Source organism: Sceloporus occidentalis, unplaced genomic scaffold (assembly GCF_023333645.1).
Source record: "Sceloporus occidentalis isolate IW3139 unplaced genomic scaffold, rSceOcc1.0.p SCAF_6, whole genome shotgun sequence".
Taxonomy (NCBI): Eukaryota; Metazoa; Chordata; class Lepidosauria; order Squamata; family Phrynosomatidae; genus Sceloporus; species Sceloporus occidentalis.
This window is the reverse complement of record NW_028316986.1, coordinates 86,368,055-86,385,685: the sequence shown is the minus strand read 5'-3', so window position 1 is coordinate 86,385,685 and position 17,631 is coordinate 86,368,055. Positions and strand designations below refer to the sequence as shown.

The 17,631-nt window shown below is 39.3% G+C and overlaps 1 protein-coding gene across 1 annotated transcript in view; it reads left to right on the top strand.

Moving 5' to 3' along the window:
- Positions 1-17,631, top strand: part of ADGRG6 (adhesion G protein-coupled receptor G6) — a 132,176-nt gene that overhangs the window by 96,244 nt on the left and 18,301 nt on the right. Inside the window, exons 16-21 of the mRNA XM_089528451.1 lie at positions 1,563-1,691; positions 4,206-4,251; positions 5,484-5,590; positions 8,833-8,960; positions 12,146-12,414; positions 15,879-15,993. Of these exons, the coding sequence (XP_089384577.1) occupies positions 1,563-1,691; positions 4,206-4,251; positions 5,484-5,590; positions 8,833-8,960; positions 12,146-12,414; positions 15,879-15,993 (794 nt within the window). The remainder of the gene's footprint in view (positions 1-1,562; positions 1,692-4,205; positions 4,252-5,483; positions 5,591-8,832; positions 8,961-12,145; positions 12,415-15,878; positions 15,994-17,631) is intronic.

The following is a 17,631-nucleotide window of genomic DNA, read 5'->3' as shown; positions in this document are numbered from 1 at the left end:
ATGTGAACTCTGAGAGTTCACATCCAAAGGAGTGTGACCCATGACAGAAGAAAGGTCTTCCATTCTTGCCCTGCACTGAATTGTTTAGCATAACATGAATGGAGCATTAGCAAGCTTCAGAATTGTATATTGCACTGTCCCCTTCTCAAGCACACGTATGAAGAAGAGCTAGGAAGTATCTACTTTCACTTTTAAACTAACTAATGGTTTCCCATTTGGTCCACACCTGGCAGGAATGTTGGCTAGCTTAACATATTGTTTGAACAAATCAGGCTCAAACTGTTTATATATTAAAATATATTTTGTATATTTATTATAGGATTTATAAACCATTCTTTCTCAAAAGGGGTTTGGAGCAGTAGTGCAGGGAGTAAAACACTAATATCACAACAACTGCAGTAAAAAGAAATGCATCAGTGATAGATAAAAATGGAGATCAGGGTGGGCAGAGACTGAGGGACCACCTCAGCTCACCACAAAGTCACAGCCCTCCAACTGGTTCCATTTTATGTGAGATCATGAAAGTAATTTTTCCAAAAAGAAAAGTGGATATTGAAGGCATTTAAGCACTGAGGCCACTTTGCTTGCCCTTGAGGTATACAGAGAAACACCCCCCACCCCAAACAGGAGTTGGAATTTTTATATCCATTTGCACTCATTTATAGGGACTTGAATCATTGTTTGTTTTACTCTTGCTCTTGAGGAAAAACATTTAAAAAAAATTTTTTTTCACTATTTGGGAGATTATAAAAGGGTTTTGCCTATTTTATATGATTTTGCAAATTGCAGATCCTTTTTATCAACATGTTCATAAAGAATACAAAATATTATTTGTTTGAATAAAGAAACCATTTTTGCAAGGAAGGGGGGTTGCACATGTGTGCAAAAATATCATTTTGTGCTAAAATTAACTTTTATTTCTATTGTTGCTGCTAACCAGGAGGAGGAGAGCAGTGCTCTTTTTATTCTGGTGAAGTGGGAAAATAAATAAATAAAAATCTCATAGTTGTTGATTTTTTTCAAGCCAAGGTTTTCATCCATAAGGTGAAAGGAAAATTTGTGAATATCTTTTACATCCCTAATTGTTATATTTCATGCAGCAATTGTGCTGTGTTATTTGTAATGCCAAAAATTAAGATAATCTCCTTCCCCTGGAGAGAGTGTTGTTAATAAGATAAGAAAACTATGACATTCTTGGTTTCGGAAGTGATCTAATTAAGTCAGAACTGGCTATCAATCAGCATTGTTTGTGTGTTAACTCTGGTTTGCTTCAAAAAAAAGCAGCTGAGACAGAAGCTGTCTGGAAACAGCCATACAAGTGGTCCTTATAACACTATATGTTGTGATAATAACGGAAATGGAAAACATTGTGGGAGGAAAAGCAGCCCTTCAATATTATAAACAGGATGTTCTTAAAGTGAGTGTGTGATGTTAAATGTTAATGTGCTGACAACTTATTTATTCTGGCAATGTGTAGCAGTAAAACCACTTACCCTAGCTATCTCTTGCAGGACTCAGAAAAATAGTTTTTGCTATTAACTATATAAATTAATTTTCCAAAGGATCCTGGAGATAACACCAGTTTAATCAGTTATGTGGTGGCATGCAGTATTGGCAACATTACTATCCGTGATCTCCAAGATTCTGTAAAGATTACAATTAAACATACCGTTAAGAAGGACAAAACCCAGGTAAGAAATCTGGATTCTTGGTTTGGTGTTAATAGATCAGTAATGTTGTTCAAAAGCCATGTGACATTGGAAGAGGGGGAAAAATCACCCCAACTTTATGAAGTAGCAGAAGAAAAAGAAGTCAAAATGTGGGTCTTATAAACAGAAGTACTTTTCCTGGCATAGCTGAAATTCTAATAAATATATCCTCTTCAGTTTAGCATGGATTTCCAGCTTCTTTAAAAGCAACTCACCATGGCAATTTTGCTTGCTGTAGGTACACCAGTGTTTAAGGAAACATAGACAGACATAAAGGGTGCATGCTCACTATGAAATAGAGTAAATTGCCAATCGGTGTAAATAACCCTTGTTCCCATTTGAAACTGGTTCTTGCCACAATGTGATCAATTCCTGCTGTGATAAAGCGAAGCAAAGGGGGAAAAAGTTTTTTCCAGACAATAATTTGAAAGAGGTTCTTTTGAGAAGAATCAATCTGAAACGGGTTCAATAAGTGGGAACAACAGATCAGGATAGATTCATTCTGGTGGGAAGGGTCTAATGGCAGAGGGGTGTTTACCATCCCTCCTCAGTTTTTGGCAGATCTGCCATTACCCCCCCCCCCCCACGCTGCCTTGGTACTTGTGCCAGTGCAATTTTCTAAAGTAAAATGGATATAATATTTGATTGATTGATCAATCAATTGATCAAACAATTGAATATTCTATCAATTTTACTTTTGAAAAACCCATGGTCCCCTCTTTCATCCTCCTGCCTCGTTCTCTGGCTTCTCCCTCCATCGCTGGTTTCCTCCTTCTTTCTCCAGTTTCTTCCTTCTGTCCCCGGCTGGCTCCTCTGTTCCTTAGTTTCCTTCTTCTGTGCCCGGTTTCTTCCTTCTGTCCCCAGCTGGCTCCTTCTCCCTCCATTCCCCAGTTTCCTCTTTCTATTCCCAGCTTCCTTCTCACTCAGAGCCAATTTAAAGCAGCGCAACTAGTGAGGATGACATCCATGCCAAAAAAAAAAAAAGCGATTACACTGGAGTAAGAAAAAGATTCACTTTGATAATGAGAATGAGGGACCTTTTGGAATCGATTTCCAACACAGAGCAAGGGCGAATCAGGAATCGGTTTAAACTGCAAGTGGGAATGATCCCAAAGCCTCTACCTTTAAAAGGGGGGGTGGGTAGGGGATTTGCACATAGGTCAAGCAACCAAGTCTCTGAATTATATTCATTAAAGATTGCTGCCTTGCCCTGTCTCTGTCCAAAGAAATTCATCTCTGGAAAGGCAAAGGCAAAAGCAGAGATAGTGATTTACAGTATATGTGTTTGAATCCCCACTGGAATATCTGTTCCTGCTGGAAATGTGACTGGTGCTCTGTCAGAGGTTTTTTCCTTTGTAACAACTTCATACTAGAAATGTTAGGAACTGGATTTCCTATCCTATTATGAATGATAAAAGACATACTGTAGTGAAGCGGAGAGCCTACAACTGCTGGTGTTTCTTATTTCCCTCTGAATGCAAGACACTAAAACTTGCCATGGAACATTACCTTTGTTTTCAGGAATTATAGTTCATAGGATTTGGGTGAACAAAGCCTGACTTGCCCTACTTCACAAGAGTGAATTTGACCTAAGAATGTGATCATTTCAGACTATCTATGTTCAGGTCTAGGTTTACATCTATCCAAGCATGATATGAGGCTGAAAGTAAACATAAGGAAACACAAGAATCCGAATGCAGGAGTTAGCATCTGCAAGATGGAGTCATTGACTAGGAGCAAAATGCCCGAAGAAGGTATTTTCATAGAAGAATCAGCACCCACAGGAGACAATAAGCTCCCTGCAAGTGGTGCCTGCTACTGCATTCACAGAATCTTCACATTATGGGATAGGTAGATGATGTGGTATCTAATCTGATCTTTGTGCAATTAGCCAAGGGCACTTCAGAGTCACAAAAAATGTATTGTTGATTGTACCTTTGTACCAGTCAGAGATTCCTCAGACAACAGGGATTTCCTTAAAACAACATCAGGGGAAGAAACATCCTGGCTTGCCGTTATCCAGCCAATCATTAGTCTCTCCACAAGATTTTAAAATTGGGAGCCCAGTTATAGGACTGTGATTCTATATGAACTGCCATGACTCCATCCTATGGAATCTTGGGAACTGCAGCTGAGAATTTACAATTCTCAGTCAGACAGCTCATCTCCAAACTGCAAATCCTAGTATGCCATAGGATGCAGTCATGGCAGTTGAAGTGGGATCACAGTACAGCCATTGTGAAGTGTGAAAGGACCCTGGTCCAATTAATACAACATTTCATTTAACATTATATATTGTTAGGTCCTCCTTACATTCTCTCATCCACAATACACACAACTTGAACCGGAAACTCAAAGGCACATAAATGGAGAATTTTAACTCAGTGTTTCTTATTAATAAGACTTCATGAATGTCCTTGTATAGGGACTTCAGTAATGGTGATACAAAGTTTATAAATGCTTTTTTTTTTCATTCTTGCATGCATAATTATTTAGAAGACTTCTAATCCTACCTGTGCTTTTTGGGATATGGACAAAAACAGTAAGTTTGAACTCCTCCCTCACCTTTATTTCTTATTTGGGAAGAATATGACAATTATTACTTCTGACTTCTGAAATCATGTTTTATTGGAATCCTGTTGGTGTCATATGGGAATGTTATGTGGGATTATGTGTATGTGTATGTTGTTTTAATTATATTCTGAGGAGGTACTTTACACAATGCCGCTTTCCACCCAAACCTGCTTAAAAGGCTTGGTCAGTGATCAGGGGCAGGAGCAGCCATTTAGTGGCATGTCTGGGCAGTGCCTGGCTTCAGCTGAGAGAAAAGAATAGCTATGAAGTTGAAGGCTTTCATGGCCAGCATCCATAGTTTTTTTGTGGGTTTTTCGGGCTATGTGGCCATGTTCTAAAGGAATCGCTGTCATCCTTCTGTGTTTCCAGTGTACCTACTGAAGTTTCAGGAACACAACTGTGCTGTTTTCCTGCTGGTTGCAGAAATGCAGCTGAATGTTGACCCAGCACACTGTGCCCTGACTTCTAAATGGCCATGGAAACATCGCTGGCTACTAGGAAACTACTTTGCCCAATGGAGCTGTGGGGTCAATACATAGGATCTTAGCCTTTACCCAATGCAATTTGCTATGTGCCATGTATCCCCCCACACTTACCCCCAAGCAAAGTGTAATGATAGTTAGGGATAATTTCCTAAAGAGGCTTGATCTTTCAGTGGCACAGAGGCAGGAAACCAATTAATATGGTCCGTTCTTGTAGGCTTATGAATCATTATTTTCAAAAGATCTGTTGGTGATTTTCCTGCTAGCATATTGACAATCTTCTTGATCAAACCTGCACAGTGAGGAAATAGAAAGGGCTGTAAACATGACTGATGCTAAGCATACTGTCCCATCCTTCAGTCTTGCTTTAGTCTTCAAGTGGCTGTTGATCCGTTTTTATTTCAGTGTCTACTTTTTTTATAATTGCTTACTATTCCATTTTTATTTATAAAGCTAGCACTAGGTATTTTTCCCTCCTCACTCCATTCACTGCTGCCCTCTGTGGTGATGGAAACTAGCCTTCCTGTGTAAATGTATAGGGAACTTAAAGGGCTTCAGACAGGTGTTTAGGATCCCTACACCACCACATTACCTTGTGAACCCCTCCTGTTCTTTCATTGTGTGTACTTATAATTGTTGTGATTCCTTTTACATATGCTGTGATTTAAAAAATGGAGTCATCCTCATCATCATCACTTGTATTTCTTGATTTCTCTAGAGGGCCAAGGTGGATGGAATACCTTAGGCTGTGCTGTACAAACTGCATCAAAGGAGGATGAGACTGTTTGTTTATGTTCTCATCTTACACACTTTGGTGTACTGATGGTAAGTGCCAGTCCTGTTCAGGAAATTTGTTCAGGAAATGAAGAAATATATGTTCACTTTGAGAAACGTATAGTCTCCTAAAACAAATGAATTGTTTCTTGAATACTGCACTGTCTCAATATTTTTCATGGATCTCTTTTCCCCCTGCCCCAAAATATACCACTCCAAACACTGCACTTATTTTGCCAAGCATGTTACCAGTCACAACCCCACATGCTGATCCTAAACAAGGAGTGAAGATATGATTCCTCAGAGAATGGCAAAGTTATGTTGGAGGGGTCAGGATCCTATCAGAGCCAACAGCTCATGCAACAGACTGTAGCAAAAATGGTGTCACATTTGCAGTGTCTCTCGTGTTCCTTGATTCTTGTTTGCACACAACGTCTGGGCCAGCCAGAAAAATCAGCAGTAGCAGAACATGCCACAAACCATCCTGGGCATAAAATATTGTTTGAAAACACTGAAATTCTGGACCATGCCAACCACTACCATGTCAGGATGCACAGGCAAGCCATTGAAATCCACAAACATCAGGATGATTTCAACCGGAAAGAAGAAACCCTTAAAGTGAACAAAATTTGGCTACCAGTCCTGAGGAATAGCAAAATAAGGACTCGGTAAATGCAAATGGGAAACCATTCAGAGTCAGGGGCTTTCCCAGCAGATAATGATCACCAATTAGCAGACATTAATCCTCTTTTGCATTAGCCTCCCAGCCTGAGGCCGGCCATCAGCACAAAACAATACACATGCAAATCACTCCTGCATTCCCAGGCTCACACAGTATATATAGACCCACTTTTTCCAGGCAGAGCATTCTCTGAAGATGCCAGCCACAGATGCTGGCGAAACGTCAGTAAGAAACTCTTCTTGAACATGGCCACGTAGCCCAAAAAAAAACACAAAAAAACACGCTTTAGATCCACTAATTGAGCCACCTGTAAATAGGTTAAGGAAACAGAAAAGAAGCATAGCATGATTCTTTAAAAGTGTAATTACTTCTAGAAAGAGAACAGAATTTCTGACATGTCCTATATCCTTTTCTCGATAACCATTTCAATCTGGATTTGTGTTTCATACTGATATTCCGTGGTCTCTGCCGTCTTCTTCAGTCTTGGCAGAAAATTAACCAGGTGCATCTGATGTGACTTAACTGGTTTAGATAATTAAAAGAAAGCTATATTCCCTAAAAGACAAAGTATGAGAATGGATTTCCCCCCTTCCTGCTTTTGATTTCCAACACATTACAGCCACCAGATTTGGCGTCTTGTTTCCACATGCATAGTAGTATATTAGGCCTTTTCACATCTTGCTTGAATTTAAATATGACAAAAATCACAAGCCCTTCTGTTCCCTTTTCAGGCTTGTTCTGTTCTCCTTGCACATATTTGTGGGAAAGGGGGCCATTTAAATTCAATGTGTTCTTTCTCCTGCTGTGAGTTCTTTTGTGAGGGATTCGGAAGTGAGGAGAAAGTATTTGGAATCCTGGCAGTGCTCCAGTCTGAGAACTATAATATTTCCTGGCTTCCTAAATTGCCAGTTCTTTTTCCTCCAGGGTTTTTATTTACATTTTACAAACAATGGCTCCAGTCTAGCAAGGATTATATGTGTGAAGAATTGTATGCACCTTCTCAATCTACACCTAAACATGATACTAATACAGAAGGACATGACGTTAGGGATGTGTAACACCAAATAGATTCATTTACCTCTTGAGAGGTTGGGTGTTTCTGTGCAGGCATGCTTTTTCCTCTCCTTCAAAGTGGCAGTGCTAATGTTCACAGGAACGATCCTTGGCATGTACAAAGTCAAATGGTACTCATTAGTGTGGTCAAGGAATGAGTTCTCTCCCTTTAATTAATTTTTAGATTAGAATAGTATTTCTCAAGTAACTGGTGGTTCAAAGGCACCATGATCTGCTTGTTGGATCTTGTTCATGAAGAAAGGGAGACTAGAGAAGAAAGAAAGAAAGAAAGAAAGAAAGAAAGAAAGAAAGAAAGAAAGAGACAGACAGACAGACAGACAGACAGTGCAACCATTATATTTCACTTCATAGAAATTATTAAGGTTGCAGTCTCATACATACTTCCATGGGAATAAGAAGTCAACAAAACCTACTGTGCAAATGTGCACAAAATGGCACTGTAAGAATCTCACAATACTGTAATTTTCCAATGTTCTGTATTTAGGTAAAGTACATAGTGGTGTAATTCCCCAGCCTTTTAGAGCTTCTCTGTGGTAATTATGATGTGAATTATAATTATAATGTAAAAGGTGCCACAGAGGAGTGTCATTTTTCAAGGGGATTATACAGTAGTAGGAATGTGTGCACCACCTCACACAATTACATTGTATGTGGCAATGAAAAGCAGTTATTGTGATAACTGAGAGAAGAACTGTGTTTTCCTGGTCTTCCCCCGCTTCCTGAAAGAAATATTGGGGGTTGATTGTGAGGAAGATAGTGTTACAGAGGGGCTATGTGAGAATTGTGAAGGCCAAAACAACTGAGATTGTTTGAAAAAAAGGAATTAAATCGCTGAAATCTTGAAAGGAAGATGATGAAAAGCTGTTCCTTAGCAGCAGCATCCTAAACTGGACTACTGGGATTCAAAAGGAAATCTGCTTGTGTGAGAAATTGAAATCATCTGGGAGTTGAGCATATTGAATATCTGTCATTCTGGCCTCACTGAATATGGATCCAGTGCTGAGGAAAGGGATCATCTGCAATCGTTATCATTATCCAGGCCCTAACAAGCAGATTGTGGTTTTTTGCTTTGATTTGATACTTGTTATGTACCTTCAAGCTGACTCTGATTTGTACTGACCCTATCATAGGATTTTCTTGGAAAGATTTATCTAGAAGAGGTTTGCACTGCCTTCCTAAAAGGCTGAGAGAGTGTGACTGGCTCACACTATTCATAAGAGAGGAAATCCTGATTCCTGAAAATAAGTTGTTCCAAAGAAATGGGAAATTGCATTTGCATAAAATAATTATTGAAATTTACATGATGGAAACATATGAACAATAGAGATTTCTATTTCAGCTGTTACAGTACTTACACTCTGAATTTTTCTCAGGAACTTTAGGAAGGAAACTGGATGTGTGACAGCGATGTACTAAATATATTGAGTAGAATGGTTCTAGCCAATTTTCCAGAGTTTTCCCCAATGTTGTTTTTGCTAAAGAAAAATAGACTTCTCCAAAATGTATTTCTAGAGATTTGCATTCTTTTTGTGTATAGGACCTACCAGGAACTGCTCCACAGATAGATCCTGAAAACACTAAAGTACTCACTTTCATAACATACATTGGTTGTGGAGTATCTGCCATATTTTCAGCTGCAACTCTTCTGACATACATTGCTTTTGAGTAAGTATTTGTTCTGACACTATAGGTGATGTAATTGTTTTAATTTAACTAATTTTTTTCAGATTCTCTTATGTCTCCCTGAAACGTTACTAAAACAGATTGTGACAAGTGGATACAAGTCAATTGTCAGTTTATGAATCATATTTATATAAAAAACAATCATCCTAATCTTAAAATCTACTGTACCAGTTATTAGATGTTAGGAGAAGAAGACAACAAAATATATTTGTAGCATTCTGCTCAACATTGTTGAGAAACAGTTTTAATAGATGCAAGTAAATAAATGCTAGAAGCAAAATGATGAAACAACATTAAACTGTTGAGAACTGCCAGCATTAAAGTTTCACACACAAAAACTTATGGTATCAACAGCAACTTTGGACACTGAGATCTAAACTTTTATTGTCCTGACAATATTAATTTTAGCTTCTTTGGATCACATTAAGGTCCCAGTCCAACTTGCCCTCAGCATAATATAACTATCCACATGCAGGCCTGTGCTACACTGAACCCTCTCCACCCCCACTTACTGTAAAGGCCATGAAACCAGCACCAACTTGCTATTCCATGCTTAACAGGAAGCAGACATGATTGGAGATGCATCTGGCTACCTCCCCATAACCAGAAGCACAATATTTACAGAAAGGTTCAAGGAAGACCCCCACACACAAACACCAATGCCATCATTGTGTGTCTGGCTGTGGGAAAGTAACCAGGTGCTTCTCTGATCCTACATTCTCACTGTGAAGCATAGACTAACCATGCACAGCTGATTCAAGGGCTTTACTGTAAGTCAGTTGGAGGGGATGGCTTTGGATACTATGAAGGGGGGATGGGAATACTAACCTCTACAGTGCCCAAAAAAGGACCTCTGCGTGTTTAAGGGACTGTTACGCTCTGACTTAGACGCCAGAGTTGATACATTTTCGGTGGATGTAACATTGGCTCCTGCTTGTCCTGTATTGATGGATACTTTTCAATTTGTGCACCTTGAAGATGTGGACAAGATCCTTGGAGAGGTGAGAGTCACTACATTCATGCTAGGCCCTTGTCCTTCCTTGCTAATTAAACAGACCGGAGTGCATAAGGGAAGTGATTAATGCCTCTTTACAACAAGGCAGCATTCCAACATACCTGAAGGAGCCTGTGGTAAGACCTCTTTTGAAAAATCCTTCCCTGGATCCTACTGTACTAGATAATTACAGGCCAGTTTCCAACCTTCCATTTTTTGGCAAGTTGCTGGAGTGTGTGGTGGCTTCCCAACCCCAGGGGTTCCTGGATGAAATGGATTATCTAGAGCCATGTCAGTCTGGTCTCAGACCTGGCTATGGGACAGAAACTGCTTTGGTCACCTTGGTGGATGACATACAAGGAGAACTGGATAGTGGGAGTGTGTCCCTGTTGGCTCTACTGGATCTCTCAGTGGCTTTTGATACCATTGACCATGGTATCCTTCTGAGTCCCTTCTCTGAGATGGGGCTTGGAGGCACTGTTTTACAGTGGCTCCATTCTTTCTTGGAGGAGTGTTTTCAGAAGGTAGTGTTTGACTCCTTGGCCATTGGCCTGTGGGATCCCTCAGGGCTCAGTCCTGTCCCCTATGCTTTTTAACATCTACATGAAACTACTGGGAGAGGTTGCCCAGAGTTTTGAAGTAAGATGTCACCTGTATGTTGGTGATACCCAGCTCTATCACTCCTTTCCACCTAATTCCAGTGAAGCTGTTCCTGTCTTAAACTGGTGTCTGGCTGCTGTAATTGAATAGATGAAGGCAAACAAATTGAAACTTAACCCAGAGAAGGCAAAGTCAAAAGACAGTCAAAAGACAGACCCGGGGATAGGAGTTCAGCCTGTGTTAGAAGGGTTTACACTCCTCCTCAAAACTCAGGTTTGTAGTTTGGAGGTAATTCTGGTTTCAACCCTGAGCCTGGAAACCCAGGTTTCAGCAGTGACCAGATATGCGTTTGCACAGTTAAAGCTAGTGCAGTAACTGCTCCCGTTCCTGGAGAAGTCAAATCTGGCCACGGTGGTACATGCCTTGGTTACATCCCGTTTGGATTACTATAATGTACATGGGATTGCCTTTGAAAAGTGCTCAGAAACATTAGTTGCCCCAAAGAGCCGCAGCCAGGCTGTTAATTGGAGCTGGCTACAGGGAGCATACAACTCCCTTATTGCGACAGCTCAATTGGCTGCCGGTCCATTTCTGGGCACAATTCAATTATATGGCTTGGGTCCAGGTTATTTGACAGACAGTATCTCACTTTATGAGCCCACTAGAGTGTTCAGATCATCTGGAGAGGTCCTTCTCTCTGTTAAACCACCCTTTCAGGAGTGTTTGGTGGGAACAAGAGAGGGGGCCTTCTCAGTGGCTGCTCCCAAGCTTTGGAACTCCCTCTCTAGAGAGCCCAGGATGGCTCCATCCCTGCTATCTTTTCAGCAGCAGATAAAGACATTCTTGTGCTGTCAGACATTTTCAAGTTGATAAGGGCTGGATATTAAATGTGCAATCTAAATTTTAAGATTTGTATTTTAACATGTCACATTTTAATTTATAATTATTTTAACTCTTAAAATTGTTGAATTTTTTAAATTTTATATTTATATATTTTAATGTTGTACTGTTTTTAAATTGCATTAGTTTTTAAGTTGATGTTCGTCACCTTGAGTCCCTATATTGGGAGAAAGACAGGATATAAGAAAATAATAATAATATTGATAATGATAGTGATAATGATAATGATAATTTACATGTGCATGGTTCTAACAGATTTCTAACCAAAGTTATTAATTACAAATCCAATATTATGCCTGTAGTTGACATATCATAGCACCCAGTTGCATGGACTGGATGCATTTGTAGAGGTCATGAGTATCTACAGTCTACATAAATAAAATCTTGCTCTGAAGTGAATTGTCTTGTGAGAATATATGAACTTTGGAATAATGTATCAATTTCAGTGATTTGTAAATAAGGATGTTCTCTCTTCTGGAGTGCTTACGATTGTGCTTCTAAACACACAGGTCACAATCTAGCACAACGTTAAGTACATTAGGCTGCTGATGGGTTTCAGCCTTTTCCATGGTGATCAAGGCACCTGTTTTGTCCAGATAACATAAAGAGCTGATCTCTTTGAACTGCAAGCCACACTTAATTATATCATAATATGTTGTCCATTTATCACCAGAAAATTACGACGAGATTATCCTTCCAAAATCCTAATGAATTTGAGCACAGCCTTGCTTTGCCTGAACTTGGCCTTCCTCCTTGATGGCTGGATTGCGTCATTTGACATAGAGGGCCTCTGCATCGCTATTGCTGCCCTTTTGCATTATTTCCTTCTAGCAACTTTTACATGGATGGGCTTGGAAGCAGTTCACATGTATATAGCTCTAGTGAAAGTGTTCAATACATACATTCGGCGATACATACTAAAATTTTGCATCATTGGCTGGGGTAAGTACTAGTTTTACAGACTATATTTTTAAATTAGTTGCCTGGTTGTTTGCATTTTAGTACTGCTTACAGTTTCAACTCAAATAAAAGTTAGGACTATTAAATGTAAATTTCTGTTATATTTATAATGCCTGTTGTGCTTTACTTCACTCACTTCTTCCTTCCTTCCTTCCTTCCTTCCTTCCTTCCTTCCTTTCTGTATTTACCTTCTTTCTACTGCAATTGGCTTTCTATCGAATTTCTGTTGAAGAGTCAGCAAATAATATCTGATATATAAAAAATATGAATTGTCTTTGTGGAACTAGAAAGAGGGAAGGAAGGAGGGCAACCCTCCTCTCTCTTGTAAAATCCTGTACACTGCCAGAACAAACTCTGGAAAGCTGGGAAATTATTTTAAGTGGGAAGGTAAAGAATACTTGTCAGTTGTCTCATTCTTGATGATTACGTATGTCTCACCTCACTAAAACACTCTATCAAGAAAACAGCCAACTTCGTTTAAATTTTTCCTAATTCATAATAAGTACAGATGCACAGAAAACAGCATATTTTGAGCAAAATACAGTTTTCTGTGCAAAAATGTTGGATTTGTGCAAACACATATTTTTTAAAAAACACCCAGAAGTGTAAAAAAAAGTCTCAAAATTCTTGTGCTCTTTCATAGAAGGAAGAAAACATTTGAAATTATTTTCTCTTCTATGGACAAATGAAACAAAGATATACATAGTTATTCTGGTGTTGATATTTTGGGCAGCATGCAGGGGGGAATCTACTTGTTATGAATTAGGAAAAATTGTTGCTGGAGCAGGTGTTAACTATTGCACAGTTAGATATAAGCCATTGATTCCAAATGATAATTGTGAATATTTTAGAGCAGATGTTTTGTAGTTAAAGTATTGAATTCATACATAGACAGTGTTAATTATTTTTGTGCAATATATATTGGTTCCATAATATTTCAGGGAAGGCAGATTGCTTACACACTTTGTGGCTGCTGTAAATCTGTTTTGACAGGACAGATTGAGACAGCAATTTGAATTTAGATGAAGTTTGTTGTTTTACATTTACTTGTGTAATTATGACCTATTTTCCTAATATATGGCATCTAATAAAGGTCTAGTACAGCTGGTTATATCAAAGTTTTCTCAATGTGTAATTTTAAGGCATTAAAATTTTTTACAAATATCTAAGTGCTAGTTTGAATAGACTTGGAGCAGTTAAAGAGAAAAAGATGCACTCAGAAAATAATTGTGGTCAGTTCTTGAGGTATACATTAGAAGCTTAGATTGAGTTTTTTGTGGGTTTTTCGGGCTATGTGGCCATGTTCTAGAAGGGTTTCTTCTGTGTTAGGAGTCAGTGGGGAAAGTCATTATCTAAAATTATATATTCTTAGAGAGGAGAAGGAGTTGGGCTTTCTAAGCTCAAGGAAAGGAGTTGACATTACCACATTTTGCATCAGTTAACTTTGTATTGTGGTTGAAAATTCTGTTATCAGAATTGGGAATTCCATAACATAATTCTTAATCGTTAAGACTAATACAATGGGAAATCTGCCATTAATAAGGCCAAAACAAAATTACCTATGCAGCCATCATTATGATTATATTTGTAAAACCGAAACAAATACATTGCAGATACAACTAATTGTTTTATATATTATATGCACATATAAAAACACAGATTATTACAATTACAGTACACTTTGGACAGAAGTCTGTATAGGGTTTGTGTATGTATAATCACCATAGTTACAATGTTATGCAGTGAATCTTTTCTCATTCTCCCAATCACCACTTAGCTGCTGTGGTCAATGGGGATCTGTTCCTTGTCACTTGGGAAAGCAGCTGGTGGTCCCACACCTTCCCATGAGAGATCTCCAGTGCCTCAGGCAGGGCCCCTGTCACAACTGCCCCTCATGGATGGGGAGGGGATGTTGGCTAGCTGCTTTCTGACTAACAGGAGAACAGGCCCCCATCAGTTGCAGCAGCTGCCCTCCAGTAAGTAGAGATTGGAGTACTTTCACAGTTTCTACATAGTCTCTAAACTAGGAGCTATGTAGAGATTATGAAAATGAAACAGTCATGAATGTGTGACTCTGGGTTACATATTTTAACTGCCATGAAGATTTCCAGACTTTGGCGGGTTACAAACCGCCACTTGGGACGTCCGCAGGACTTCCCATTTTAAAAAAGGGGCGTCTCTTCTAGACGCCCCTGGCTCTAGTACGGACTCTGTCTGTACAATATGGCGCTGGCCGTTCCACATGGCCGGCGCCATCTTTACGTATCAGACGCTGTGCGTCTGAATGTGTCACGGCGTCTGTGACATCGCGAATGCGCCCCTGGCGCCTCATGACGTCACAGAGGCGCTGCAAGAAGAAGCTCCATTTTGGAGCTTCTTTTTCGGTCCGTGCGGGAGCCGCGCGGTGTGGCTGCTGCGGCTCCCGCACAGAGCAAACGGCGGCGGCAGCAGACTGCCTCAAAGCGGCGGTTTATAACCCGCCTTTATATCTAAATCTGTTCCTTAGACATTATGCCTGAATTTCAAAAACATACATGAGAGCGCTCTTTCTTGTTTCAAGGAGGGACTGGTTTTCACTTTAAAACAGAATGCACTAGAGGGCAATTCTCATAAATCTCTATTCCATTCAAAAAAACAAGCTACTCATTCACTTTTTACGCATCTGGAACTTTTGGCTTCCGGAAAGAGATTTAAGGGCTTGAATGCCACTGTTGTGCACAAAATAATACAAAGCTACAGAAAGCCATAAATCAAGTGGATACACCAACAATCTAATTTGAAACTAGCTTTCATGTAATTGTCTTTGTCATCGGCCTCCATTACTAAATGATTTCCAAAAGGATCAAGCAATAAATATTCTGGAATAGAGTGACAGAAATCATTTTATTAACAGTGGGCTGAATCTACATGTGTCAGACCAAAGGCAGAGTTAAATGTAATTTTCTGTAACATTATGTAGAGGTCTGATCCTTTCTTCTATTACAGAACTTGGGAGGTCTTTTATTTGTCAATTTGGCAGAGAAATGAGGCCACCCACAGTGGTTTCGGCATACCCAGTCTCAATTTGATACCATGTATAGTGATTTATATACAGTTTCAAGTTGTTAGTTACCTTAGATAGGCTTTTGCTTATCTGTAATTAATTACACATAACAGTCACTGCTTAGAGTTAGCTTCACAGCTATTTAAAGTAAACCATTAGTAGTTACAATTAATGTGTGAATCAAAGCATATGTGGAGATGTGTATATGAATGCTGACAAAGTGTAACACAATTACTGAAATGTATATATGGAGAGCTATAAAATGGTATTTTAAATATTGACAAAGTTTTTAAGCTATTGCTGCATACTTGATATTTTCTTTTAGAAAGGCCAGTCTTTTGTGTTGTTAAATACAAATCTTGTGTTTTTCAACTTCATATTGTTATGTTTTCTTTTATTACAGGCTTGCCTGCAGTGGTAATCATCATTGTTCTAGCAAGCACAAATGCAAATGCAAGTCTTATTTACAACAAGGATCTGTATGGCAAAAATGCTAAAGGGCAAGGTGGAGATGAATTGTAAGTACCTGCCATACGTTTAGTTGGACAAGAGTGTATAATTAATATATACTACCTTAATAATGCATAATTTTATTTACTATTTCCCAAGCAGCCGTATTCTTTAAAAACACTGTCTGCTTTTTGACAGGAATTATTGCTGAATTTATGTTATTTTACAGTTCTCTTGGTCCATTGTTCGTTTTCATTAGACCCTAAATAAACACATGCAGGTATCTAGTTCACTCTGGTTTTCCATATGAGTGTACCTCTATGTTTTGAAATAGGTGTACATGTGTTTTATTTCTGCAGTTTTTATGTTACATGTTTATTGTTAGTTCCAAAAAATACAGGCTGGATCCTAGATGGCAGACAGTGTGTATGTGTAAGTGCTCCACCCATATACAACTCTATGCCTGTTTGCTGTCTCAGGCCCCTGGTCCTGCTGCTGTGACTATTGAACGGCTTTGAGGAAGAGATGCAACTGGACAGTAATAGCCTCACATGCTCCTACAGTTTGAGAGACACAGAGAGGGAGAGGGAGAGTAAGGACAACAGGATGGAAGTGGCACTTCATTCGGATTCCTAAATGCATAGAGATAGGAATACAGACTGAGGACCTGAACAGACAGGCCAAAATAAAGCTGGTTCGGGTCACTTTGGAGGTATGCTGTTTAAATGACACATGCATCTTAAGAGGCCTGAAGCTGGTGGCAAAGCTGTGCTCCAGTCCTTAGGACTGGAGTGTGGCTTTGGCATGGCTTCCAGCCTCTTAAGATGTGTGTATCATTTAATCAGCATACCTCCAAAATGACCCAAAGCTGCTTCTTTTTTGGCCTGTCTGTTTGGACCCAGAGTTAAGGTTTGGGAGGAGGGTAACAAATATTCATGGTTTTCCCAGTTTCACAGGAGTCCTGTGCCCCCAAACCCCTGCAAACTGAGGGCCAAACTGTAAGTCTTGTTGGAGCAATTGTGTCTTCAACAAACAAAAAAATATTTTGAGTAGCAGGTGACATGGAGTGATATGTATTCTATGTGGCAACCACAGACAGCTGAGTCATGGGCACAGGGCATGAGGCAAAGTTGCAGCAAACTTGCATTATGCAATAACCCAGAACCACCCTCCTATATAAGTAGGCCAAGAGACTGGCCATGTGTGGATTAGTGTGGAGTAGGCCAAGAGATTGGATATTTGTGGAGTTACAGCTGAAGTTGTGGCTGGAGTGACAGTGTATAGTAGTCAGTTGGAAGTTGATGGAGAGAAGTCAGAGTGTGTATATATGCTGTACTGTATGCATCATAACTGAAGATAAAGCCTCCAAAACTTTGGATGAACCACTACATCTGAGTCCTAGTTTATGTGTAAAAAAGTGTCTGAGCATTGACAATACCAACAGCTGGTTCTTTGCTTTTGTGGTTTTTCTTTTTTCACTGTTACAATATTGTTTGGCTGCATCTGGGTTGATTTGTCCCCAGACTGTGCCGGTAGTTGGCTTTTCACCAACAGTTCTTCCTCTGTTGAAATTTAAACTCCATTGAAATCAGTGAGACTTTATTTTGTCTAAATACTTTCCAATTCAGACAATCTGAAAGTATTTAAACAATACAAATGTGCCTTTTCAGGCAACTATCTGAACCTTTCACACAACTTCAAATGAA